Genomic DNA, 27,576 nt, shown 5'->3' with positions numbered 1-27,576 from the left:
TGTGACAATATCTGCCTGGCATTTTGTACTGAACAGCTTTCTATTAAGATAATTCAGACTCTGATAAGAATTTTAAACTAACATTTAACCCTGTCTCATATTCTTAGATTACCTTTGCCCAATCGAATATTGTGATGCAACATAAAATTAAATAATCAGTATTTTCCTCTTACCTACTTTAAATTTTAATGTCCTCTGGACAAGCAAATAATGTGCATGTGGTTTAATTATTACTTTTCTTAATTTTTATATTAGTAGTCAATGTCATTTTCATCATATATCAATCTAATGAAGTCTATGAACCTTAGAAAATCGTTAAGCACTCATTCACACAAACACACACAACTCTATCTACAATTTTAGGAGATTCACAGGTCCCTGAAGCCCATCCATGATCCATGTTCTATACCTTCATCTCAGCTCTTTATGAAAGTGTACACCAAGGAATGCTAGGATGGATCAGAGTGTTAAAGATAACTAAGTGGGAATGAGTTATATTATTTCAGCCTAAGGCAAAAATAAAATTAGGAACATTTTAGACAGCCTCCAATTTCTACAGCACAGGAGTCAAGAAAAGTTAAGAAGATAATGTTAGGTAGGATGCATATGTGAAGGGCTATGCTTTGGGGCACTGCTTCTCAGAACAGCATATTTTTCAGCATACTGTGAAGGATATTTTGCTGCATGGAGACTCCCCACCATCACCACCACCACCCATGCCTTAACAGCAGCTCTAGGAAGAGTGTGACACTCCCACAGTACCAGTGAAAGGCTTGAACCTTCAGAAAATGCCTCAGGACTCCAAGCCAAAGGCAGAAACACATGAAACTAGATGAGATGACTTGTTCATGGGCCCATACAGTGCAAAAGCTCCTTGCAAGGGCTCTGATTCTTAGAGCACAGCTTCTGCAAGCCAGAAAGCCGGTTCGTTCCCTCCACTTTCTTTCCGCCACACGCCAATGCATCATGAGGACCATTTAGAGGATATCGGAATTCCTGTGGGGATGTTGTTTTCACAGCCTAAAGCAACTCAGCTTATCTTCATGTCCACATTTATTGGGAGACCACAGAAGAATTATTCACAGTGTTTTTCCCATGCTCCCCAGTGCCAGCCCACGCTGATAGCATTTACTATGCGGAAAAAGGAATATAAATAGTTCTTTGAAGGGGGAGAAACACTTGATCATACTTACCTAAAAGTAATTTAGGAAAATTTGATGTTTCGATATTATGATAATATACTATTGATGTCGTAGTGGCAACAAATCCGATCACAGCCGGCATGAAGAGGTGGAGGTGCCGGGACTCCCGCCGTCTACGGAGAGCGGTACAGTGTCAGTGTCTACGGCTGGTGACTCCAGGCAGTCTCTCATTTTGTTTCCAACTTACACATTAAAACTCTCTCTTAGAAATAAGGTATTTAAAACACAGAATGTAGTAGTACTTGCCAAGTGAACATACAAAGGAAGACTATATAAGGAGACACACTTCCGCTAAAAGGATTCATCCTGACGTGGAAGGCTGGGTAAATGCAGCTCAACAAGAGCTTAATGCCTATAACAAAAGCACATATGTAACGACTCCCATACTGAAGGACAGATCTGTTGAAATAATTTAACACCTACAGCAAGTGAAAACAATCGACTGAATGTGAACTCTAACATACATAAAAAAGTATGTTTCTCTTTTGATAGCTTCCCTAAACTTTTCAATGATTTCTCCATTTTCATTAATTCATTGAACACATAGGTGTTTGCTGGTCAAGACACTGTATCAGATTCTGGGCGCAACAGTGAACAAGACAAGATACGGTGTCTGCGGTCACAAAATCTAGAATTTATTGAGGAGAGTAGTAGTAAATAGGACACTATAACACGTGAAGGGATGGTGAGCGAGCGCATACTCTGTTTGAGACAGAGTAAGCCTTGTGAAGGAATAGACTTCTAAACTGAGACCTTAAGAATGAGAAACTGCTACCCAGAGGAAAAAAGAGGACCATTCCAGGCAGAAGGTTCAAGGGTGTTGCAGACAATTCAGTATGGTTGCAAGGGGCCTCGGCTTCATTCTGAGGGCAACAGAGAGCTTTGGGTGGCTCAGAAACATGACAGCACAGATTTGCATGAACAACTCTCAATTCCATTTGCATTAATAATGCCATACAGTTAAACATTAATATTTTCTCATATTACTTAAATATATTAGTACATAAATGGTATAGAGAAGAAAGTAACTAGTAACTAGAAAGAGTAAGGGAGAAAGGAACATTTGGGAAAGTCATTTCAGAGGAGGTATGGTTGACAATGGGAACTGAAATATAAAAAGGAGTCCACTAGTCAGGAAAGTGGTGGAAGAGCATTTTAAAAAGAGGGAACAGAAATGTGCAAATACATAGAAGCATAAAACAATGTAGCATGTTCAAATTTTCAAGTAGTTCCTTAAATAGAAAATCTGAGATAGGATGTATCATGAAAGGCTTTGTGTGCCAAGGTAAGGAGCTGAAATCTAATCTCACAGGTGAGAAATGATAAAAACCTGAATTAAACTTTGGCAGCAGAAACATGGAGGAAATAATATATTTGAAAAATGTTAATTATTAAAATGGACAGGACTTTAATAGTGTTTAGGTCTGAGGCTGATAATGATGGAGACGTAGAAAACAATTCTCATGGTGTTTGGGTGGACGGTGGTGTGAACAAATAAGATTTTGAGCAGATTGGAGAGAGGAAGCTAATAAGTTTCAGTAGCAATGCGTACATCGTGGAAATGTCTAATAAAAATGCAAAGAAATTGTCTAATAGGCTAGTGTATGTAGCGATTTTGAATGTTATCAGTGATAAATTTTGAATCATTAATATACACATGATAATGAAAATGTGAAACTACTATGATAACATAAAAACTGGCTTAAAAACCACCCACCATCTCCCAGAAATAGTTCAAAATAGTCAAAGAGAAAAAGTAGGAAATAAATATTTCATCAGTAGAGAAATTAGAAAATGCTTCTAATACTCCTTAATTACTGAACCAAAGAAAGAATTTTTAAAAAACACTTAGTTAATAGAAAATTTAAAAATGAGCACACTACCAATTAAAGTCTGTAAAATGTTATCAAGACCACACCCAAGATATTCAAAAAGAAATAATTATAACAAATAAATTATTCCATTAAAGAAGTTAGAAAAAAATGACAAATCATTAAGAGAAGCAATAATAAAAGATGAATGAAGATAGCAGCAGCTACTGTAAGGTTTTATATTTACTGTGGCATTTCTTTATTAGGTATTTAAGGTGTATTTTAACCATGCCAGTATTTTTATTAGGATTGCTATCATATTGTTAGTGCTCTACTTACAAAGTTAGATAGATTTTTTTATTCATTTTATTCTTTTTTTATTCGTTTTTTATTTATTCATTTTTAATTTATTTTTTTAAACTAGTTTCAAGATAAAATGAAAGAAAATGAAAAAAAAAAGTTATATAGATTTTGAGCAGTTGCCCTAACCCTATTCTTTCTATTATTTTTAAAGTATGATTCACAGATATCAATGATCTGGTAGAAGCATATACATCCCATTACAGCAGAAAATCTTTAGTCAGAAAATTAAGAGGAAAAGCATACATTACAGGAGGACAAAAGAATAATTTCAAAGCAAAGAAAATTATAGAAATAAAAAACAAAATGAAAATATAATAGTGAATATTTTAATATATACTTTTAGAATTTGATGGGTTAAATAATATAAAAATAATCAGTACACAGGACTTTAGTAATCCAATCAGGACACTCAAAAAAAATTTTCTCCTGCAAAGAATATATATTATTTTCTAACACTCATTAAATACTTATAAAACAATCAAATATTTTATTATCATGAAAATGTTAATAAATCCCAAAAGATATTTGTTTAACAAATTACATGCCCTAATAATAAACCTATCAAATTAGACTACAGAGCAAAGCGAAAATGATTCCTAGACCTAGGAGAGTATCTACACCATAATCACAAATTATTTAGACAGAAATAAAAAAGAGAAAACTTATTGCAGACACCTGTGTAAAACAGATAAGAATGTTTCAAAAGAAAAAGTTAATAGCTTTAATATTTGTATTACTATAAAAAAATCAATTATTCATTTAAGAAGTTATTTGTATTGTTTTGCTAATTATAATGAGCATTTGTGATATTTTAAGTGAAAAATGGTTCATAAAATCTTCGTTTAAATAAAAAAGAAGGAAGGAAAAATCAACAGCACCAAATGTAATAGTTATGTTAAGGAAGAAAAGCTATCCATTAAGTTGTCATTAATGTTCATTAATGACATTAATGATTCCTGTAGAAGCAGTTTCCAGAATAGGGCAAGGCAAGAGATAAAGCAAACTAAATCTTTGAGTTCAGAAGTAACTGGAAGATGACTTTTGAGAGGCTTGGATAAGAAGTGTAAGGGGAATAAGTCTACAACTAAAGATTAGGAAGGGATAGTGCAAAATCAAAGGTGTATTTCTGCTGGTTTTTAGCATGGGTCTCTTGTATCACTATCACTATTAAACAAGGTTCTGCCATTAGCGTATGTCCTCATCATTATTATTTCACCCTCTATTCTAAGTCTCTGACTAAATCTACACATCAACCACAAGGCTGGAAAGGAGTCATCCTTGCCTACGTGATGTCAAGTTTTTAGGAAGTATTAAGCTGATCAATCTTCTACTTTATATATACACATAGAAACATGTAGGGTCAGTTTATACAAGAAGATGAAAAAAAGAAGACTATAATTGTCTATGCTAATACAATATAATACAAATATGCCAAAGAGTTTTAAACAATTATCAATAATAGCCAATTAAGCTTTTAAATGCTTGAAGGCATGGCATATCTTAGAGTCTATGATATTTCTTTTTATCAGAAACTAAGATGTGCACATATATGCAAAGAAATCATAAAACATTACAAAATAGTTGGCTCCATGACAAAAACTTAAAGTTTCATTCCTTGTTAATTGCAAGAGCAAAAAATAAACAGATGTAAAGGGGCATTTTTATCATTTTGGGGACTTTAAAAAAAAAACTTTAAAGGCCTTTTCATATCAACTCTTCAAAAAAACGTGTACCATTTAGCATAATTACATAATCAAAATTTTCTTATTACCTGAGTTTATTTTCTGTTGCTATGTGATAAAATTATTTTCCCTACATTATTTTCAAGTTTATAAACAGAATTCATTATATTCTAACTGCCCAATACAAACTTCTTTTATAAGAATGACAAAATTCCTTCAAAAGTAGGGGTTTTATGAGAAACCCCTCAATTTGTAACTATATCCTCACTGCCTCAATTTGTAACTATATCCTCACTGGTTCTTGCATTTCTTTAAAGCCTGCCTCATCTATCTTTGCTTCTTTACAAAATAAATTGGAACATCTGAGAACTGGTATATATTTACATGTAAAAATATAGTTATTCAAGTAATATATCAGTACAGACAATCTTGCTATCTATACCTATTTTGAAAGATAAAGTAAACATCAAAGTGTTTAAAAGGACAGAACTTTTTTTGCCAGGGTTACATAAGTGAAAGAGTAAGGATGTAGAAAGAACATCAATTAGCACAAGTCACAGAGATCTGAACTTCTATTATCAAAGAAATTATGTAGCAAGACAAAAATATGGACAACATGCATGATTATCATAAAAAATGGGTGGCAGCAGTTGTTCCTTATAAATTACGACCAAGAAGGTCTGATTTGGTATGCTCTTAGCTGTTATCCATATCAGTACATTCACTAGTATGTATAGTGTAATCACATTAACTAAGTCGAATCACTTACGAATCTGAAACTATGCCTTCTGCTATTTCACAAACATGCACAAATAGGAGAGCAAACGTAAGAATCCATCTCAGGTTATGTCCAGGAAAATGAAGCCATGTGTTGTGATGAATTTGTACTTTTGAGCTTTGACTGCCCCATCCTAAAAAAAAAAAAAGAGAGAGAGAGAGAGAGAAAAATTAAAAATATAAACTAAAAGATTAAAATTATGAAAAAACTTACAAAAGCCATATTTGGTGATGAAATACAGGACTCATTAGTTGAGTCAACTGTTAATAATATGCATATCATGTAACAAAAATGATAACTTATGACTGGGCCAGAACTATTCACCAGTGGTAGTGATATTTTCTCAAAGAAAGCTTAAGTTTTGTTCACTGACAACTTTTAAGCAGGATCAAGAACATTATAGATTCACCCTTAGCTCATTACTGAAAAGAAATTCAAGATTACTTTTTAGTAAAATTTTTATGGTTTTTCTTCAAAAGACAGAGAGTAATGTGAACTAATATATGGTGTGCTAGGAAAGGATTCCACTTTGTCTCCTTTTATCACTCTTTTTCCCCTCATTTTTCAAATATAAAACAGTTCCACATACTTCAAGAATGAAGGTGGGTTTGTGCCTGAAATGTTGCAGGAAGGAATTTCTATATGGATAAAAGGGACCCCTGAAGCATTCTTTAAAAAGAAAATTGATTCATGTCTTAGCTGTTCCCAAAGAATTTCATTATTAGAAAACAAGTTATATTTAACATATTCTACTAGAATTCTTGCTATAAACTCATAGGCAAGCCCTGTGTCTTTTTTGCAACGTTATAATTTTCCTTATACCTGATTCTTCTTTGAGATTTCTTTATGAACTCTCACTAACTCAAGAAGCCAATGTCAGAGAGAATAGTCTGCATTTTTCTCCATTTCCCTTTGACAATGTTCACTCCAATTCCATTTGATTCAAATACCGTTTTTTTCAGCCTTTGTGTTTGATGATAGAGATGCAAACAGGGGTGTCACAGTCATTGCTCTCAAGAAGTTAACTGGATGTCGAAAATGAATTATTAATTGTAGAATTGCAATTTTAAAAATGGAATTCTTACTTTTGGTCAAAGGGCATTCTTAATGTCCTACAAATAATACCATATATATGAATAGTGTTTCTATAAATGGCCACTGTAGTACCAATATATTTGATGTTTGTACACTTGCTTAACATAAATAACCATGTGCCAAGAGTATGGTGGTCTCTGCATGATACGATATGCCATACAACAGAAATTCTTCGATCACTGTTGGAATGCCAGCCTCTCAATTAATAAATTAATTAGATAGACAGATAGATAGATAAATAAATAAATAAATAAATGAATGAATAAATAAATAAAAAAATGCATATAAAGTATGTTTAAAGCTTTCTTTAAAGCATATCATTAAATTGTGCTAATTTTCTTCTTAAGAAAATAAGTCTGATAATTTTTTCATTTATTTTTATGAGCAAAATCACACATGGGAATATTAAACACCAAATTCAAAAGGGTGGCAAAATAGTGGTTATCTTCCGTGAAGGGACGAGAACATAGGACATGAGAAGAGTAACAGGCTCACGAAATGGTACACAGAGGGATTCGCTTATATTCTTACTGTTAGATTCCTTAAGATGAGTGGCAGTAGGTTCAATAAATGTTTATTATAGTAGTCTCTGTCATTTTTATACATGAAAAATATTTTATAATTTAAAACAAGTTTAAAGGTCTATTTTGGTTGTTTTGAGAAGTTTACACAAATTATACATAATTGCTCTAAATAACTGAATTTTGTACATATATAAACTGTTGTACATATATAAAATAATAGGAAAAACTATACTTTTAACTCCTCCAAATATTTTGCACATGTACTCTTTCTACCTGAAATACATCCCATCACTCCTACTTTAACTTGCATGCTCTATACCCTTCAAGTCCCCAAACATACCACTCTCTATACAATCTTCCGCATCAGCCCCAAGAAGACTTAGTTGTTCTGGCAGGATAACTCTCAAGATAATTTGTTCCTATATCTGTAATTGGGCTTATAACGTGGTATACAGTAATTCTCCCTTATCCTCAGGGGATACATTTCAAGACCCTCAGTGGATGCCTGAAACCACAGATAGTAACAAACCCTTTATATACTATTTTTTTCCTGTACATATATACCTGATAAAGTTTAATATATAAATTAGGAAAAAGTAAGAGATTAACACCAATAACAATAAGACAGAACAATTTTGACAATGCACTGTAATAAAAGTTATATGAATGTGATATCTCTCTCTTAAAATGTTATTGTATTGTGGTCACCGTTCCATTTAAAAGAAGCACTTTTTGGCTTCTCTTTGGTATATCAAATTGCCAGCATCACTACTCTTGCACTTTGGGGCATTTATTACATAAAATAAGGGTTACTTGAACGAAGGACTGTGATACCTCAAGAGTCAATCTGACAACCAAGGTGGCTCCTAAGTGACAAATGATTGTGTAGCACATACATTGTAGCTATACTGGACAAAGGGATGAATCACATCCCCAGTGGGACAAATCAGGACAGCACGAGATTTTATCATGCTACTCAGAACAACGTGCGATTTAAAATTTATGAATTGTTTATTTCTGGAATTTACCATTTAGTATTTTCTGACTGCAGTTGATGGCCGGTCACTGAAACTGTAGAAAGAGAAACCATGGATAAAAGAGAACTTCTGCTGTCATTTCTGGATGTGTCTGTTTCACTGGACTATTCCAGTGACTTGCCTATTCACTTGCCTATTCTAGGCAAGTACTGTGTTTTACCCAATTTCCATTCTCTTTACCTAGCACAAAGCAAGTACTCAGCAAATGCTCTAGACCTATCTCATATAATTCTCTTTTCCCTCTTCTCAAAAAACTGCTACTGATACTTGAAATCCACTTCTAAGACAGCATATGACTTCTATTTTACCTACAGAATATCACATCCCCAAAACACAAATGTTTGGAAAACACAAAATACTTGCTCATTCTTTTCTCACAGAGTTATATATCAGTTTTCATGTTGTAAAAATCAGTCAACAGTATACCAACTCTCAGCCATTAAGAAGACTTTTAAGACTCAGGAACAGAGACAAAAGCAATGGTTACCAGAAGGGAGAGGGTGGGGAGATGCGTGAAAAGGAGAAGGGGAATATAGTCAATAATAGTGTGATAAATTTGCGCAGTGACAGATGATTACTAGAATTAATAAGGTGATCATATTGTAAGGTATAAAAATATCAAATCTCTATGTTGTACACCTGAAATTAATATAACCAATAGAAGATTGTATACCAACTATACTTAAATAAAAAAAAGAAAAATTTTATAAACATTAGGCAATGTAATATAGGACAATAGATTACTTACCAATAAACAATATTGGAAAAGTAATAAACAACAGGAAGACATGAGGAACCAGGTTGAGGGCATCCACAAAGCAGGGATTTTGTAAGACACCATCATAGATATTATACGAAGAAATGTTGTTACCGCAGAATGAAAGACTCATTTCTTCTTCTATGGTTTACTCTGCAATAAAGAGAAAAGAAAAAGGGCCTCTTATTACTAAATTCTCCTTCATAAAATTACAGCCTTAAAGAGGTGTTATCTTAAGTCTTCAGGATAGCCATGCAATGTTTGTGGAGTTATTCACAATTCAGAGGAGGATGCTGAGGTTCATATTGGTAGGAACTTGCCAACCAGTAGGCAGCTGGCATCCACACCCACATGTATCTGACTAAAAACTATGTTGGTCCTCCACTGTATCGCACAGCCTCCAACCTATTTTTTTAAGAAAATATCTATTCTTGTTAAAATAAGCAGCAGTTCAATATTTTAACTTCACTGGACTTTGTTTCTTCTCCATATTTATGTCACCTGGATTCTGAGTTAGATTATCAAAGGTTGGCAATAGTTTGAATAACTAAGGTAGTACTTTTTCTCTCTTCCCTTTCATTGATAATTGATTTAGTAATGGTTCAAACAATATTTTTTCCTAGAAAGTAAACAGAGTGTTACACAGAAAAAATTGGCCACTGTAGGTAAACTATTGGAGAAAACAAATTTCAAGCAAAACTTTTATAAAGCATTACATAAATAGAATAGAAAGCTTATGTGTTTACAGTCTATAAAAGCTTATATAGTATTCTTCTCATGTATTATTTCTGGTAAACCCCTCCTTTTTTTTTTTTTTTGATAAATCATTGACATGCTCTCTAGTTTGGAACTTTTTTCATCTAAAAAAAAAGTTATACTTTTAAAAAAACTCAAGATGAGGTTATATACTTGGCAAATCTTTATTAACTATTAAAGTTCTAAGCTAGATAAAAGAATTAAAAAGGACTTGAGATTTTTTTAAAATAACAATACAGTGGAAGTTATGAGTCCATAATTATATGTTAGATGTATTTCTGGTAAAGATGGAAAAACAAACTAAAAAACAAAAACTAGTAATGGAATTTTTAAGACTACTTCTTTTACTTAGTAGAGATGATAAAAGAAAACTTTAAGCCCACTTTAAATTGAAAAATATGTATAAACTGTTTTATTTATTTTAGTTGGTTTTATAATTTTATCCCAAATTATAATATTCCAATTTCCACATTTTAAAACTTGATATTTAATCATTATCATCAAGTTGGATGCTAAAAACATAATCTGAATTTGCAAAATATACACTTCATTAACTCTACATTGCCTGCATAGTATTTAATCAATCCTGAAGCCTATCAATTAACCGTTGGATAAATCTGTGTGAATGTGAAAAGAAAATATCAGAGAAATACAACAACCTGAAAAAGTCAAAGAACATTTTCAGCCATGTACTTAATGTCTGGGAGGTGAGGTCATTAATTAATTAACTGTAAAAGTACTTATTGTTGCTGATTATGTGCTAGACACTAGGTATCCAATAGTGCAGATAACAAACACAGTCCCTGTGGTCTTAGTCTATATAAATTAAACTACACTAATTCCAATAGTTCTTGGTATAATGTAAAGTTTATGATCTAAAAGTCAGAGAAATATACAATGGCATAATCACACTAAGGTGCATACTTCAGATTGGTAAAGCAAAAGCTTTAAAAGATTTCTTCCTTCTACCATAATCTCTAACCTCAAAATTTCCCCCTGGCTCCCAGTCTGTTTACTGTCTCTCATCATATCTCTCTTTGTGATTTTTCCTGTCTCCTCTTTCATCCTTTTCCCCTTGACCCTTATCCTTCTCTAACATACATTGCGCAGGTGGCACATTCTAAAAGCCAGCTCATAGTACAACCAAACATGGATAAAAAGAGGGAAGGAGTAAATTTTACTATAGATACGTTGAAAATTATTGTGTTTACCTGAAATTTTTTATTCAATCTGGATTTTAAACTAATTCTTAGCTCTCCATTGTCATTCACGGTTTCCCGCCCAGAACCCAGGTTAAGTTAGAAATGCTTTAGGAAGGGTATAACTGCGCTCTTGCTAAACTCTGTCACGTGCCATCCTTCAGCCCCGCCTCTTATGGATCTGCCTAGTTCAGCTAAGCACTGACAGAGGCCCCAGCATCAAGGAGGAGGGAGAGAGAAGAGAAGCCAGACAAAAAGACATGGCTTTTTTTCTCCCCACAAGCATAAACCCATGGAAAGCTGTTCAAGTGCTTATGACAGACGATAGAGCTGAAGAAGTTGACTGAATGGACTTTAAAAACAAGCATTAAAAGTGAAATTTTGATTATAGGAGTGTTCTGTAGAGCAGAAAACAGAAATATGCTTTGATGACTAAACTTATGATTTCATGGCAAGAATACTACTCTCAGTACTCTTATTCCTTGAAATACACTTTATGAGAAACTCTACTCAGGAGTTATAAAATTTGGATTTAGTCGATGAATAAAAGTAAAGTAAGTGAAAACTAGTACTCTCTCCTGTTCTTCAGTCGAAACTGTCATTTCTAATGCAGTAGCAATCCCTGAGAATTTAGCATGCTGGAAACACCTAAAGAAAACATACTAAAAGCAATATTAAAGCTTTCATTCTTATACACACTATAACTCATTCTTTTATTCTGAGATTAGTCAAATTATGTTAAGATAAAGAAACATGACATTTTTAAGAACTTACTTAGGACTTTATCATTATCTAGGGCATTTTCAGGATCAGCACTTATGAAAACAAATGTAATTACTTCTTGAAGTTATTCAGCTGATGGTTCATAAAATATGAACTAAAAGATGTCTGTCTAGTTGTCTATCTATGAATGACAAATCCAACTACGAAAATAACTAACAAAAATGACTGCTGACTTCTGTTTCAGTGCTTGATCTGAATGCAACCTTTGAAGTTCTATCGCATACCAAAGGAAATGTTGGGGCTACTCAGCAGACAAAATTCCTTAGACAAACACTCCAATGAGATTTTTTTTTTTTAATTCCAAACTGAACAAATAAAGCAACAAATAAATACCTTGGACAATCTCTTGAAGCTGCTTCAAACCCCTATTCGTGCACTTGTGCTACCTCCTAATGAACACCGGCTTCCTAAACTCTCTTCAGTGTAAATTTCAAACCGGGACGCAAAACTCCTAAAAAGCAAAGAGTAACAAAAACTGAGCAGATAGAAAGCTATTTAATGAACAATACAGGAAATGTCTAAGAGGAAAAAAATTTAGTAATAATTCCTTGTACTATCTCCAGTTGGTTTAAGAAGGAGCCGGCAGAGTTTTGCAAGGAAAGCTGAAAACCTGATCCCCATGCTCTCTCATTCCCGGCTGGGGCCCGGTCCCTTAATCCTAGAAATAGCCACCACGAAGGCAAAGCGCTGCGAGAGTGCGCGGACGCCTTTTGGATGCCGAAATGTTATCTTCAAATCGACAGCTTACAGTTATTCTAAAAATTTTTAAATGATATTGATGTAAAAGACACGGACTCACTTACTCCGAAGGCAGAGTTTTCCTCCCCTAGCCGAAGCATGCAGGGCGCCGGAGTGGATTATTCGGAGTGGATTATTTTTAGGGTAGTGGGAGATCAGCTGCTGCCTCCTATCGAGTTTCTAAATTGCACAAACTGCTCTGGGCTGGGGCGGACGCAGCGACTCCGAGGCAGGAAACTGGGAAGAAGCCCCGAGCGCAGCGCCTGGGATTGAAGACCCTCCCCACCCCCGCTCGGCCCAGCTTTCCGCATGGGAGCGGCAAACTTGGGGCGCGCAGTGCAGAGATTTTACAAACGCAAGGAATATGCGTCCCCCAAACTTCATTAGACGCTGAAACGCATGATTCAACGATTCACCGGAGTCAGTTTTTTAAAACGTCGAAACACTTGCACTTGTAATTTTTCCCCCCCGGCTCTATGCCTTTTTATTAACCGCATAAGGAAGCAGATTTAGGGGTGTCACCATTTTCCCCCTAAGCAGACCCGAGAAATGAAGGGCTCATTCCAGACAGAGGAACTGCCTGCCGGGCTGTGTTAGATCATGAGAATGTCTCACAGGAGCAAGGAACACTCAAGCCCAATAACTGCTCCAGCGACCTGGAAAACTTGGTTACTCCTCCGGACCAGTCGCCCAGCTGCCGCAACTCAACTCTCGTCCTGGCTCCCCAAAAGCGGGACAAAAAGCATCCCCCCTCCACTATTGCTCTCTACCAAAGAGATCATTTATTCTCAAGAAGATAACGTTTTTTAAAATACACTCACCCCACAACCCCACAAGGACGCAAGCCGTAAATTTTGTTCCAGACAACCTTCTTTAATTAACACTTGATTTTTCTCAGGGGCCAGTGCTCAGTCAGCTTGGAAGAACCATTGTTTTTTCAGCAACTGTCCTAATCTGATAAAGGATGGCCAAGCAGTCCGAGGCTGGTGCCTCTGTAGTTCAGTGCGCAACCCCCCAAGGGGCACCGCTGCAGGAGCGCCGGCACCGGAAGCAGGTCCCTGGACCTGAATTGCAAATCCCGAACTCCGGCGCCCTCCCGGCCTCTTCGACTGATTCCCGCCATGCAAGCCCGGAGGGATTTCCCCATGGGCGCCTCACTCTGGGAAGGTCGCTGCTTCCCGGATGGGTGCGGGGCCTCAGCTAAAGACTGAAGCTTGAACCCCCGGCCGCTAGGGCACCCTGGAGGGTCCCGAAGACTCTCACCCTGCGGCCTTTAAAAACTTGCAATTGCACTCTAGAGCTATTTGGCGCGACGCAGGCGCGGGAAGAAAAGAGCGTCCTTCAAGGATGAGGATCCGAGTACTGTTGTGGGTAGAACCAGGGGAGACTCCGTGAACAGGCTGGAAGCGGCACCAGAGGTTTTCCAGGGCGTCTGAGGGGAGAGAGAATTGGAAATAAGGGGTGCAGATAATTCCTAGATGTAGGCTCTGAGTGTGCCGACACAAAATCAAATTGACTTTGAGATTTAATGGAGATATATATATATATATATATATATATATATATATATATGTATATATGTGTGTATATATACATATATATACATATATGTGTGTATATATATATATATATATATATAAAACCATTAGTAAGATCAGAATGATAAAGTCATGGTTATTGCAGAAACTTCGGAAGTTATGAAAAACTATGAAACACCAATGAGCCCCCAAACCAATAAAACTACTGAAAACATTTTGTTATATTTTAACAAAGCCATATAGTGCAGTGATTAAAAACATGGACATGGGAGCCAGCCTGCTATCAAATCCTGCTATCCCACCTGTTAGCTCAAATTTCAGACACGTTGCTTAATCACTCTGTGTATCAGTTTTCTCAACCATTCGATGGGACAAATTAAAAACAAAAAATGCTTCATAGGTTTGATGTGAGGGTAAGTCAGATAATCCCTTTGAAATTCTGAGAGGGTGCCTATCCGTGCAGTAAAAGCTAATAGTACATTATGGTTATTATTTTTTTTCTAAGCATATTTTGTATTGTTGGCAGTCACAAAACAGTTTGATTCCTCACAGTATCTTTTAAAACGATTATTTCCCAATGGTATTTTTAAATCTTAATAAAAATGGCTGCATAGTATTCCATGGTGACTAGAGCATAATTTTAAATTCATTTTCTTATTGTTAAGCGTAGAATTGCCAAATTTTCACTATCATATTTAATCTTATGATGAACTATTTTTATAAACTTTTTTACGTAGCAGATAATTTTTTTAAGATACATTCTCTGAAAAGTAATTACAGAGTCAAAAGTTAGGTTGGATTCAAAATGCAAAATTACTTTTCTAAAACGTTTGTATTAACTTCCTCCAAGTTGTATGAAATGACCTATTGTAACAGAGTGAAATGCTCTCTTACTCCATCTTCTTCAAGTCTTTTTTGTTCCCTTGGCATTTAGATTAATAGCCTCTTGCATATAGACGTGCTAATTATTATAGGAATTCTGCTTTCTGCTTGAGTTTTACAAAAACAGCCCTAGAAAGTGCCCCTCCCAAGGAGATAAGGGAAGTATGCATTGTTTATAAAAGATTTGCAGAAACCTCATGCCTGAACTCACAACAACTAGGGTTAACAGACTAAGCACAATCTTCCTCAGCCCCCTGTGGAAGCCCAGATGTCTATAGTCGGTGGTCAATCACCTCTTGCCCCTCTTGTTTCCTCCTTCTCTTGAGATAAAAGAAGGTTGAGCTCTTAATAGGAGATGGATATTAATCTTGGTTCATATATATGACAAATATTTTTCTTATTTATCATTTTAGAAAATGATAGTGGTTCTGCCTTTATAAAAAAATAATTGTTTTTATACATTTTATAAATGTATGAAATGTATAGAGATTATTTTTAGCTCTCCCACTGGCCACAGAGGTCAGTGATGAGTCAGACCTCCAGGGTCTCTGCCTTCATCATGCTTCCCTCTAAGGCAAATTTGGTGTTTTTTATCTTGCATTTTATTCCAATGCTTTAGTTAATAGATATTAACCTTCATTTACATTTGTTTAAAGAGTTTTTTTTATTTGATTCTGATTTTTTTTTGACATATGCCATGAGATGAAAACCTAAGTTAATATATTATTCATTACAACCAACACCATTTATTGAATAACTTTTTCTTCTGCCCTGACGTGTAACACCACTTTTGTCATATACAGTATATAACTATTTTATAATAAGACTTGTTTCTGGGCTACCTATTCTGTTCTATTGATCTGTTTTTTAAATTTTGCTATGCTATTACTATGATCAGGTATATTTAATTATTATAGCTTTAAAACATATTTTAACTCTAGGAGTGTTGGTCCCTTTTTTATTCTTTATAAAATTTTCTTAGTTATTCTTCTTTAGGAATTTTATTGGAATTTCATTAAATTTAGTAAGTAATTTATAAAGAAATATTATATTTTTAGTGTTCTGTCTTTCTATCCAGAAACATGGTTTCTCATTTATCTGTTTTCTTTTTAGCTCAATATAACATTTTTATAGGTCTGTACATTTCTCGGAATGATCAATCATACGAATTTTATATTCTTGTTGTCATGTGTTGTGAGGCTATTAAAAATGCACTAGTTGTTTATATTTTTTGCAAATTATATATTTATTTTATATTCAACTATTTGCTAAGTTTTCTCAATAATCCCAGTATTTTTACCATGTTACCTTGAATTTCCAGAAAATATGATTTTATCTGGAAATAGTGGTACACTTGTGTGCATGTTTGTGTTTTCTCCCTCATTCTCAAATCCCACATGTTGATACCCAAATGGAATGGCCTTAGGTGGTGTCGCCTTTGTAAGGAAATTGGGTTTAGATGATGTAATGAGGGTAGAGCCCCCATGATGGGATTTATGTTCATTTAAGAAGATACTAGAGCTCTCTCTCTTTGTGCTCTCCACCAAGTAAGGACACAGCAAGAAGGTAGATACTGGCAAACCCTCACCAGTAACCAAATCTGCTGGTCCCTTGGTCTCCAACTTCCCAGCCTCCAGAACGGTGAGAGGTAAATGTTTGTTGTTTAAGCCACTCAGTTTTTGGCAATTTGTTACAGCAGCCCAAACTAACTAAGACGATTTGCTCTCCCCTTTCAAATACAGCATATTTGTATTTTATTTTGAATTTTACCAACTCTAAATTCCCGAATGGTGTTAAACTATAAAAGGAGGAAAAACATCCTTTTTTAAAAAAATTAGAAATATATACAGTATATTTTAAAATCAACTTAAAGTTAGTTTTCTTAAAATAAAATCATCCATTATACATGTAAAATCCAAAATGTTTGATATAATTATGATCCCAAAAGGATATAGACTATTTCTATCTCCCCAGGAAGTTTTTTTGTGCCACTGACTATTCACTCTTATCTTTACCCACCTACGATAACCACTGATGTGAGGTCTGTCACTAGAGATTAGTTTTGACTATTCAGAAATGTCATATAAAGGTGGTTATACATTACATACACTTTTGTGGTCTAGTTTCTTTGGCTAAGCATAATATTTTTGAGATTCATTCATGTTGCATGTATCAGTAATTTTTTTTTTTTTTATCGCTGAGAACTTTGTTGTATGAATATTCCACAATTTGTTTGTTCATTCACCATAGATATACATTTGAATTATTTCTAGTTTTTGATAATGGTAAATACAGCTTCAATGAAAGTTTTGTAAATGTAGTTTTCATTTCTCTTAAGTAAATATCAAGCAGTGGATTTGCCGGCTTACATGGTTACTATACATTAACTTTACAAAAATTGCCAAAATGTTCTCCATAGTGATTGAAACATTTTACATTTTTTTCCATAAAAGTATGAGAGTTTGTTGTTCCCCAGTCTTGCTAATATTTAATATTGTCAATTTAAAAATTTTTAATTTTAATCCTATTAGCTGTGGACTGGTTTCTGATTGTGGTTTTAATTTGCATCTCTCTTATGACTAAGAATTTTGAGAATAAATTTTCATGAGTTTATTGGTCATTCATATATCTTCTTGTGGTACGCATAACTCTAAGATGACTCCTCTGAACTTCTTCCCAGTGTTACTCATATAATTACGTTATGTTACGTAGCAAAAGGGATTTTTCAGATGTAATTAGGATTACAAATCAGTTGACTTTTAAATAGATAGATTATCCAGGTGGGCTTAATTTAATCTTATAAGCCCTTTAAAAGTAGAATGTTTTCTTAGGCTGGTAGAAGAGAAAGTCAAATAGATTTGAAAAATGAGAAGAATTTGATGTGAGGAAAATTCTCTTTGCTCATATGAAGAAGGCCACAGGATAAGGACTTCAGAGTGGCTTCTAGAAGCTGAGCACAGTCCTCGGACAATAGCCAGCAATAAAATGAGGACTTCATTCTCACAACCAGGAGGAATTGAATTCTGACAACAACCTGAATGAGCTTAGAAGTGAATTCTTTCCCAGAGCCCAGTCAAGCCAACATCTTGATTTTATGGCTTGAAAGACCCTAAACAAAGCACCCAGTTGAGCCCACGTAGAATTCTGACCTTCAGAAATGTGAGATAATAAATGGGTATTTTTATAAGCCACTCAGCAACAAGTTATGTCATAAAGGAAAACTAATACACTTCTTTCATGAAGTGTCTGTTCAAACTTTTGCCCATTTTTTTTGACTTGCTTATTATTGACTTGTAACTTTTAAAAATATTTTTTAGATATGTCAGTTGTTGGCTACACATACTGAGAATATTTTCTGCCAGTTGGTGGCTTGCTTTTATTTTTTAATGGTGTTTTTAAAATGTTCTAATTTTGATCGTCTAATTATCAATTTTTGTTTGTTTGCTTACTAGTTAATGCTTTGACTTTTTTCTCTAAGAAATCTTTGTCAACCTGTCTTTCTCTATTCTGGCTGCTGTAACATAGACTGGATAGCCTATAAACAATAGGAACTTATTTCTAACAGTTCTAGAGGCTTAAAGTTTAAGATCAGGGTGTCAGCATGGTCAGGCAAGGGCCTGCTTCTGGGTCACAGACTTCTTTTTGTGTCCTCACATGGCAGAATGGCCTAGGGAAATAGAAAAAGAAGAAAAGAAGATCTGCAGAGAGCAAAGACTAGAGACAGGAAAGAGTCGGGATGGTTTTTTGGTTCCCTAATCTAAACCGACAGAATTCCTCTTCTCAGATTCCTTAAATTGTCCCAGGATCCCTGTGAATTCTTCATTTTGCTTAAGCTAACCAGAGAGAGACTCTGCTGTCTGTGATGTGAAGTAAAGGTCCTAATGCACCTAAAACTCACTGTGTCTAGTTAATCTTAGTGTTCCCACCACCCCACACTCCTTCCTCTGAATTCCTATGTCTGTTCGTATTGTCACACACCCTATACACATACAATTTTGACGCTTCTGAATCAGCTCTCAACATACACATTCAATTGATCATAAATCAGGTTTGCCTCATAGGTTACCTACCACTTCTCTCTTCTCCCCTATCCCACTGCTTTTGCTTTGGTTCATGCTCTTATTGCTTTTTGCTGAGATTGTTTTGATACCTCCAAACTGGTGTTTCTGTGACTGAACTTTCCTCCTCTACCTTTCTCCCACAATTTCCAGACATATCTTTGTAAACACACATGTGATCATGTCACTCCTCACCAATCCCTCAAAGTGCGGTCCACCAATGACCTACACTAGAATTTGCCTGCGGGTTTTGTTAAAAATACAGATTCCTAGGCCCAACTCTGCCCAGACCTACTGAATCAAGAGAAGGGACCCTCCAATGAGAAATCAATAGATTTTTACAAGTATCCTAGATGTTTCTGAACACTAATAAATTTTGAGAATTTTTACTCAATAAAAACCCAATGCTTTGATTTGCACTCTAATTTTCCCAGTCATATTTTTGAATATCATCCAAATACTTTGTGCTCTAGGCACACTGCACACCCACTATTCATAAATAAATCATACGTTTTTAATATCTTCTAGGTCTTCACCCATGCTTTTGCTCCACTTGTCTGAAACGTTCTTCTCTTCTTTATCCTGCTATTGAACATAGCTTGTTAATTATATTCTTTATGCTCCATAATTGCTGGTGCTTATATTTTTTATTGAACTATACTTGTATTATATGTATTTATGTGCCTTTCTTTCCATGAGGCTTTGAACTTTTTGAAAGCTATGACTATGTTTTCTTTAACTCTGTAGCTTCCAATATCTACTGCACTCTCTAGCAAACAACAGACAATCAACAAATATGGTTGAATGAAATCTGAGTTTTCTAGTAATTGTGATTTTTTTTTGCGGGGGAGAGGGGCCTTGCCTGGCTCTAACTAGCCTTTTCTGGGCCTAATATTATTATTTTTAGCCCTGGAGTAGAAGGCTCCTCCAAATTGGAGGGTTTCTCATATGAGGTGGGCCATAGTAAACACCAAAGTTTAGGTGCATGTCTATGAACAATAAGAGTCATCAAGAAGGAATAGCATCCACTTGCCCACTGGGATTTTTACCTAAAGCACATCCATGACACTGTCTTTTCATTGGTTTGGTAGTAAATCTTAATGATAATAACTTCATGAGCTCTGATTTATTCGAATTTGCTCAGGCAAATATAGATACGCTATTTATCTTAGTACAAATTCTATATTGATTTAGTAAAACAGGAAAAAAAAGAAAAATGTTACATAAATGATATCAAGTTTTGAAAATACTGTAGATAGAGAATGAAACAGAGATCTCAAGTTTTTATTTAAAATAAAAGGGACTGGGCTGGCACTCACATATTTCAAATTTGGTAAAGACATGATTGTTAGTAAATCTAAATATCTTCACAATTAATGATTCATACTTTTGTTATTAGTTAAAATATTTCAGGAAAATATACATTTTTATTCAAACTAAAATAGTAAAACTATTTTTATTTAAATTTATTTAAATTTATTTAAAAATAAATTTTAGATCTTGCTAATTTGAGAATTGTAATAATTTTGATTAAATTATTTACATTTGAAGTATTTCTGACAAGAGCTAATCAGATTTATATTGTAAACATTTCAAGGATATTAATTACAGGAGTCAGAAAGTAAACCGCTTTACATATATAAAAAGAAACTTATTAATACTTAAAATAATATAAGTATTTCTTATATAATCCTTTAAATAAACATCCAGAGATCCTATATTAAATTAACTAGCATTAGTTAAAGGTCACTTAATTGCTTTACCTTTATGAGCTCTATTTTTAGTTATTTGTATTAAAATTGGTCTTATCTTTACAATTTTTTAATTTTCAAGCAATTGGTAGGCGAAATTCTAAAATTAATTTCTCATTAATGTTGTATAGTATGTCAGATTTGCCCAAACCTTTAAAAGCATATTTAAATATGTCTAATTGTTACACTTTTGTAAATTCATCTAGGTAGAGCTATGTGTCACTTAATGAAGATGGTATGTTCAGAGAAATACATTGTTAGAAATGCATTGTTAGGTGATTTTGTCATTGTGCAAACATCATAGAGTGCACTTCCACAAGCCTAGATGGTATAGCCTACTACCGTAATTATATAAAAGTGCTGTACTTTTATAGGACTAGCAGCATAGTAGGTTTGTTTATATCAGCATCACCAAAACACATGAAGAATTGGAGTGTAAGCCCTGACAGTTGGCTTTTCTTTTTGTAATGCCAGTACTTGACAAGCCTTGATTGCTGAAGAATTCACTTCAAAGACCCATCCTGTTAAAATTAGGCTATCTCTAATAAACACATTGACACCCACTGGATTCAATAAAGAGCCAGGCTATCTCCCCGACTGAGGCTCCTTTGTTTTAAATCTTGATTGATTTCTGTAACTGACCATTTGGACTACTTGTTTTATCTCTTCTGGTGCTTTAAATTCCCGCTCTTATGTTTTAAGTTCACCAATAAAGACTGAGCCCTTGACCCGAGGGCCCCATCCTCAACCCCAGAAAAAGCAGAACCTTGGCCCTGCTTCTTTCCCGCCCCCTACCTTGTAGTGCACCTCCTGGCACCCTGCATGCTTCAGGGCCTATAAGTAATAAACTCTTTTTTTCTTCAAAGTTTCTTGGTGGTTATTGCCATAGAGTGTCTTGTGATTATAATAAGAACCACAAGAGTCAGTCCAGTTATAAGACTGGTTTAGAAAAGGGAGTTGTCTGTGGGAAGCGCCCTGGACCCAAATGAAGGCCCCCAGGCATTTCTAGAAGATAGCATTACTATTCCTAGACAGTAATGCTTTGGGCTATGACTGCCCCCACATCACTAGGCAATAGGAATTTTTCAGTTCCATTATAGCTTCATGGACAGTTTAATCCAAAGAAGTCAACCCAGATCAAAATACTGTCTTATGTTTCTTGTTTTATGTATCAACTTAAAAATACATACAAATTTTGCACTTTATCTTATAACCCCACCACCACCATCACTAATAAGCCATACCCATTTTCTAAAACAGTATTTCCCACTAACCCATGGAAACCTTCATGGAGAACTTGATAGTCTCCTGCCCTTAAGTCTTTTTAAAGTAAGAACAAAGATTCAGGTAAAGAGAAATGCAGAGGTTATAAGCATTGAGCTGTGTTCTTTGAGAGATATCATTAAGATATTTGTAGTTGTGAGCCCAATAGGATTTTGAGTCAGGTATATTATTTTTAAAGAAATGAACTTCATTTCAAATCATACTATAGTTAACATAAGCTGAGAAACGGAATCTAAAGATCAGTTTCTCCAAAGATGATTTATAGGAATGAAGGATATTCAGAATGTTTATGCAAAACAAAAAGTATAAATAAGATCTCTATTCCCATTACTATGCATTTTACAAATCTAGAAATACAGACTCATACACATACATTTAATACTGAATATTCAAAAGTTCCTATTCTGGATGTGAATACAGATTAACTAACTTCCTTATGAAATACTATAAAGGAACATAAGGTTAGAGTCAAAATTTAAAAAAAAAAAAAAAAGAACATGATGTTGTTCCTGGAACAGCAGATCACAGAGGCTAATCTGGGAAACAGATCCTGAGGTCATTTAATAAACTTAGATAAGCTCTAAAAATTACATTGGGCCAGTCACGTAATAACTATTTTTTTTATTCTTTTGCAAATATGAACCATTTAAAGAGTGCATTTCCTTTTTTTATGATTCATTTGGGAAAAAAGATAGGTCTTAAGCCAAAAAAAAAAAATGTATAATTCATTAAATCTTGATGAAAATGAGGTCCTGAAAATCAACAGGTTGATGTTCTTGGTTCCGCCAGCCTCACAGAGCATTTGTTTCTTGAAACAAAGAGTATTAAGGCTTGGATTAACTTATTCTTTCAATAAATATTTATTGACTGTCTACTATGTATCTCACATGTGGTAAAAGAAAATAGCATTAAACAAGGTAGACATACCTCCTGTCTTTCTAGAACTTTAAGTCTAGAAAGAAAGAAAAGCACTAAGTAAATAACAAGAAACACCTTTTAAAATAAAATTGTGATACATACTACAAGGAGAAAGTACAGAATATAATAAGAGCATAGTATTGCCAGACCAGATCTTGTCAAGGAAAGTTTTCTATGGAAATGACATTTAAGCCACAGCTTAGAGGATGAGGAGCAGCCATGTGAAAGATAAGTAAGACTAGGAAAGATAATCATGTTCTAGGTCAAGAGAATTGTGCAAAGGCCCTGCAGTAGGAAGGGCTGCATGTCTATGAGAGACCAGTAGAAGATCGCTAGCTAAAGTATGGTAAATGAAAAGGAGTGAGATAAGATGGGGCAGAACAAGTAAGGCCTTAGAACGTCACGGCAAAAATTTAAAATTTTATTCCAACAAAAATTTAAAATTTTATTCTAGTATGAATAGGAAACCAGGGAGCAGGTAAACATTTAGATTGTTTCCTTTAAAAAAAAAAAAAAAAATATATATATATATATATATATATGTCTATATAGAGATCTTTTATAATCACCTACTTCCTTGCACTGAATTATTTTTCAATGCTTTATTTAGACTTCAAGACTTAAGTGGTAGAAATATCTTTATTTCTCATGCTGTATATTAACATGTTATATATATGTTGCTTTGCAAAAGCAATGCATATGAGCAAATTACTATTACTGTAACCTTCAGCATTATGATTTTTCTCTTGTACATTTTGTTGATTTATTAAATATATTAACTAAGGTAATGCTAGTTTCTCTGTCAGAAACCCCAAAAGTTTATTTCTTATTTATCTTATAGTTGCACTTATTCAACACTGTTTTGCTGCTCTCAAGTCCTTTAACTCCCCAGAAAGTGAGGGAGGACTGCCCCGTGTGTGTCTAGAAACTTTGAGCTCTATTGTCTTAAGGTCTCAAGTAAGATTTTCACTTTAACACTTTATTACGCATTATTTCAGTCTTTTTAGTGTTTAGAGTATAAGAGGAACAGTTCAGCCTTTTGGGTATTTTTATACAAGATTAAAATAAGATAAAGTGAAAACCCTTGGCAAACCATACAAATTAAAGATATTCGTTTATTTGGTGTTTATTTATTATAAATACTTGTTATATTGAAAAGATCACTTCTCAAAATAAAATGTTTTATTTATGAAATATAATAGGTTTAATTTGTTTGGGGCCTTCCTGTACTAAGTACCTAGTCAAGACTTCATGGTTTAAATTTGCCAAGGAAAGTAAAAAGCATTAAAAAAAAATTAACTTCACTTAAAACATTTTCCATAATTCTTTTCTTTCTTTCTTTCCCATTTTTTGTTTCTGTGGAAAAACACCAAAGAAAATATTTCAAGTAGTCATTTTAGAAGACAAAGAGAAAGTAAAATGGAGTGAACCCTCTCTTTGGAAATACAGGAAATAATACCATGAACATAATTCACATTTGAAAATTGACCTATTAATTATAAAGATCAAGAGCTAATATCTCTTCTCATTAGAAAGCAAAAACAATAACAACAATAAAACTTAGTCAAAGAATAGGAAAATACACAAAACTTTAAGAAAAGATTTACTTCAAGAGAGACAGAAGATGAGATATTATTAAAATTAGGAATTCTGAGGGGAAAGGGAACAAATGTGCAAACAAATTTTATAGTGCAGGGAATTTCTTTTTAACAAGAAGAAGAAAAAAATAACATTTTATGCATTTTACACATTTTAGTGGTGAAATAAAAATAGAGTAAACATAACTAAATCCATGCAGTCCAGAAGATTATAAAAATAACCGTTAAGGGGTAAAAAAGTTATCTGTACTCCTACTTGTGTATATGTGTTATATGCTGTTGAGTCAGCTCCAACTCCGGGATCAGACTCCATCCCAAGTGAGTAATGTCCAAAACATCCTGTCCTCAACAGCTCTGCTCAGCTCCTGCAGACTCAGGCCTATGGCTTCTTTTATGGAGTCATTCCAGCTCATATTTGGTCTTCTTTTCTTGCTCCTTTCCATTTTTCTCAGCATTATTGTCTTTCCAGTCAACCCTACCTTCTTGTGATGTGCCGAGGTATGACAGCTTTAGTTTTGTCATTTTTGTCCCCAGTGATGTTTCATTCAGGCTTAATTTGCTCTAGGACCCACCTGTTCGCCTTTCTGGTAGTCCAGAGTATCTGTAGAGCTCTCTTCTATCACTATATTTCAAATAAATAATTTTTTTCCCTATCAGTCTTTTTCACTGTCCAATTTTCACATCTGTACATAGAAATTGGGAATACAAAGGTAGGGATTAGCCTTGGTCTCTAATAACAGATCTTTGCTCATAATGATCTTTCCTAATTTTCCCATTGCTGCCCTTCCAAGTCAACCTTCTCTTGATTCTTGGCTGAGTCTCCACTTGAATTAATGACTGAACCAAGGTAAGCAAAATCTTTAACAATTTCAATGTCTCCATTGTCTATATTGAACTTGGGTATTTCTTATGTAGCCATAATTTTTGCCTTCTTGATCTTCAAATGCACTCCTGCTTTAGCACTTTCTTTTTTCATTTTCATCAGTTGTTTCAAATCATTGCTACTTTCTGCCAGTAAGATGATATCATCTGCATTTCTTAAATTATTGATATTTCTTTCACCAATTTTCACTTCTCCTTCCTCTGAGTCTAGCCCAGTTTTTTGTATGATATGTTCTGTGTACAGATTAAACCAATAGGGATATAAAATGCATCATTGAGTGACATGTTTGCTTATAGGAAACCATTCTATCTCTCCATATTCTGTCCTGACAATGGTTTCCTGTCCACGATATGGGTTATGCATCAGGACGGTCAAGTGCTAAGGCAATCTCATTTCTTTCAGAGCAACCCATAGCTTTTCATGATCATCACAATCAAAGGCTTTAATGGAACCAATAAAATAGACTAACCTGAAATTTTTTGGAGCATTCCAGTACCCAATGAATGTTTGCAATTAGATTTCAAATGCCTCTTCCTTTTCTGAATCCAGCTCAAATATCTGCATTTCTTGCTCCACATAAGGTAGAAGTGTTGTTGTATCACCTTGAGTGTCACGTCACTTGCGTGGGATATTAGAGCAATGGTACTATAGTTAACTGCACTCCTTGGCATCTTCTTTTTTGAAGATTGTGATGTATGTGGAAAGTTTCCAAGCTTTAGGCCATTGTTTCGTTTTCCATATTTGTTGACATATTCTTGTTAGAATTTTGACAGATTCGGTCTTTGTGGTTTGAAATAATTCTATTGGTATGCCCTCGACCCCTGGCAATTTATTTCTTCCCAGTGTTTTCAGGGCAACTTTCACTTCACTTTCTAGAATTACAGGTTCTTCCTCATAGGAATCTTCAAAGGTATCTGTCATCTTTTTATTTCTTCTGTGTAGATTTTCAGTGTGTTTTTTCTACCTTCCCTTTATTTTCTCCCAGTCAGATAATGTGCTTCCTTATTGGTTGTTCAGTATTCCTAGTCTAGGTTTGAACTTCCCTTTTATTTCTTGACTCTTCTGGTACAGATTTCTTGGTTTTCCTTTTTTGTTGTTTTTTTCTATCTCTTTTCATTGACTGTTGTAATAGTTCTCTACTTTTATGTGCTAGTCACCAAAAAACTATGCTTAGGATTCTAATCTTACTTTTATCACATTTTAGTTTTGCCTCTCACCCGTCTTTAACAATTTTTAGTGTTTCTTCCGTCATCCATCTCAATTTTACTTTGCTTTTTACTTTCAGCATTATATTTTTGCATTCTTCCCTAATGATATTTCTAGTTTCAGTCCACAGTTCTTCTGGTTCTTGGTCAGTTAAATTTAACTCAGTGTCTATTGGAGGTCAATTAAGTTTAACAACGCAAATCTGGTTTTTATGTGGACTTTAAATCCATCAGGAATGTTATTACGTTACATTTTGGCACTGTGATTCTTTTAGTGTTCTTCAATTTTATTCTATGTTTGATATTAACAATTCGTGGTCAGTACCACAATCTGCTCCTGGTCTTGTTTTGGCAGAGAGAATACGGCTTCTCCACCTCCTGCTTCCAATTACATAGTCTATTTGATTTCTATATTGGCCATCTGGTTATGTCCATGCATACAATCGTCTGTTTAGTTGTTTGAAGCATGTGTTTGTGACGGACAAGTTGTTGGCTTACTCCTACTTACTACTCAAGAAATATAACCCCCAAATTTTCCCAAATAAATTTAAGAATATCCAGTGTCTCAAACAAGTTCTAATAATACTCTGTTGACTCCTAGCGGGGAACCTACCATTCTTATTATCTCCTGGTCCAGATCACTGAGATAATGTGTCTAATTGCACCTAAGTTAAGAGTGGCAGCTATGCTATGGTTACCCATAGACAGTAAAACTGCCCTGACACTGCTCTATA

The 27,576-nt window shown here is 34.5% G+C and overlaps 1 protein-coding gene across 7 annotated transcripts in view; it reads right to left on the bottom strand.

The window, feature by feature from the left end:
- The window catches only part of ABCC9 (ATP binding cassette subfamily C member 9), a 113,221-nt gene extending 99,389 nt beyond the window's left edge, over window positions 1-13,832 (bottom strand). The window contains exons 1-5 of one of the 7 annotated variants that reach the window (XM_039882521.1): window positions 13,547-13,832; window positions 12,321-12,438; window positions 9,241-9,402; window positions 5,828-5,969; window positions 1,194-1,315 (exon numbers count right to left, since the gene is read on the bottom strand). In XM_039882521.1, the coding sequence (XP_039738455.1) occupies window positions 1,194-1,315; window positions 5,828-5,969; window positions 9,241-9,382 (406 nt within the window). In that variant the 5' untranslated portion in view covers window positions 9,383-9,402; window positions 12,321-12,438; window positions 13,547-13,832. Of the gene's footprint in view, window positions 1-1,193; window positions 1,316-5,827; window positions 5,970-9,240; window positions 9,403-12,320; window positions 12,439-12,786; window positions 12,997-13,546 lie in introns of those variants that run through there. The other 6 variants (XM_039882527.1, XM_039882522.1, XM_039882523.1 and 3 more) reach the window with 6 other exon arrangements.
- Between the last annotated feature and the right edge of the window lie 13,744 nt (window positions 13,833-27,576).

The sequence above is a fragment of the Pteropus medius genome, unplaced genomic scaffold, assembly GCF_902729225.1.
Source record: "Pteropus medius unplaced genomic scaffold, Ma_sr-lr_union100, whole genome shotgun sequence".
Taxonomy (NCBI): domain Eukaryota; kingdom Metazoa; phylum Chordata; class Mammalia; order Chiroptera; family Pteropodidae; genus Pteropus; species Pteropus medius.
The sequence above is the reverse complement of the archived record's forward strand: the minus strand, read 5'-3'. Positions and strand labels throughout refer to the sequence as shown.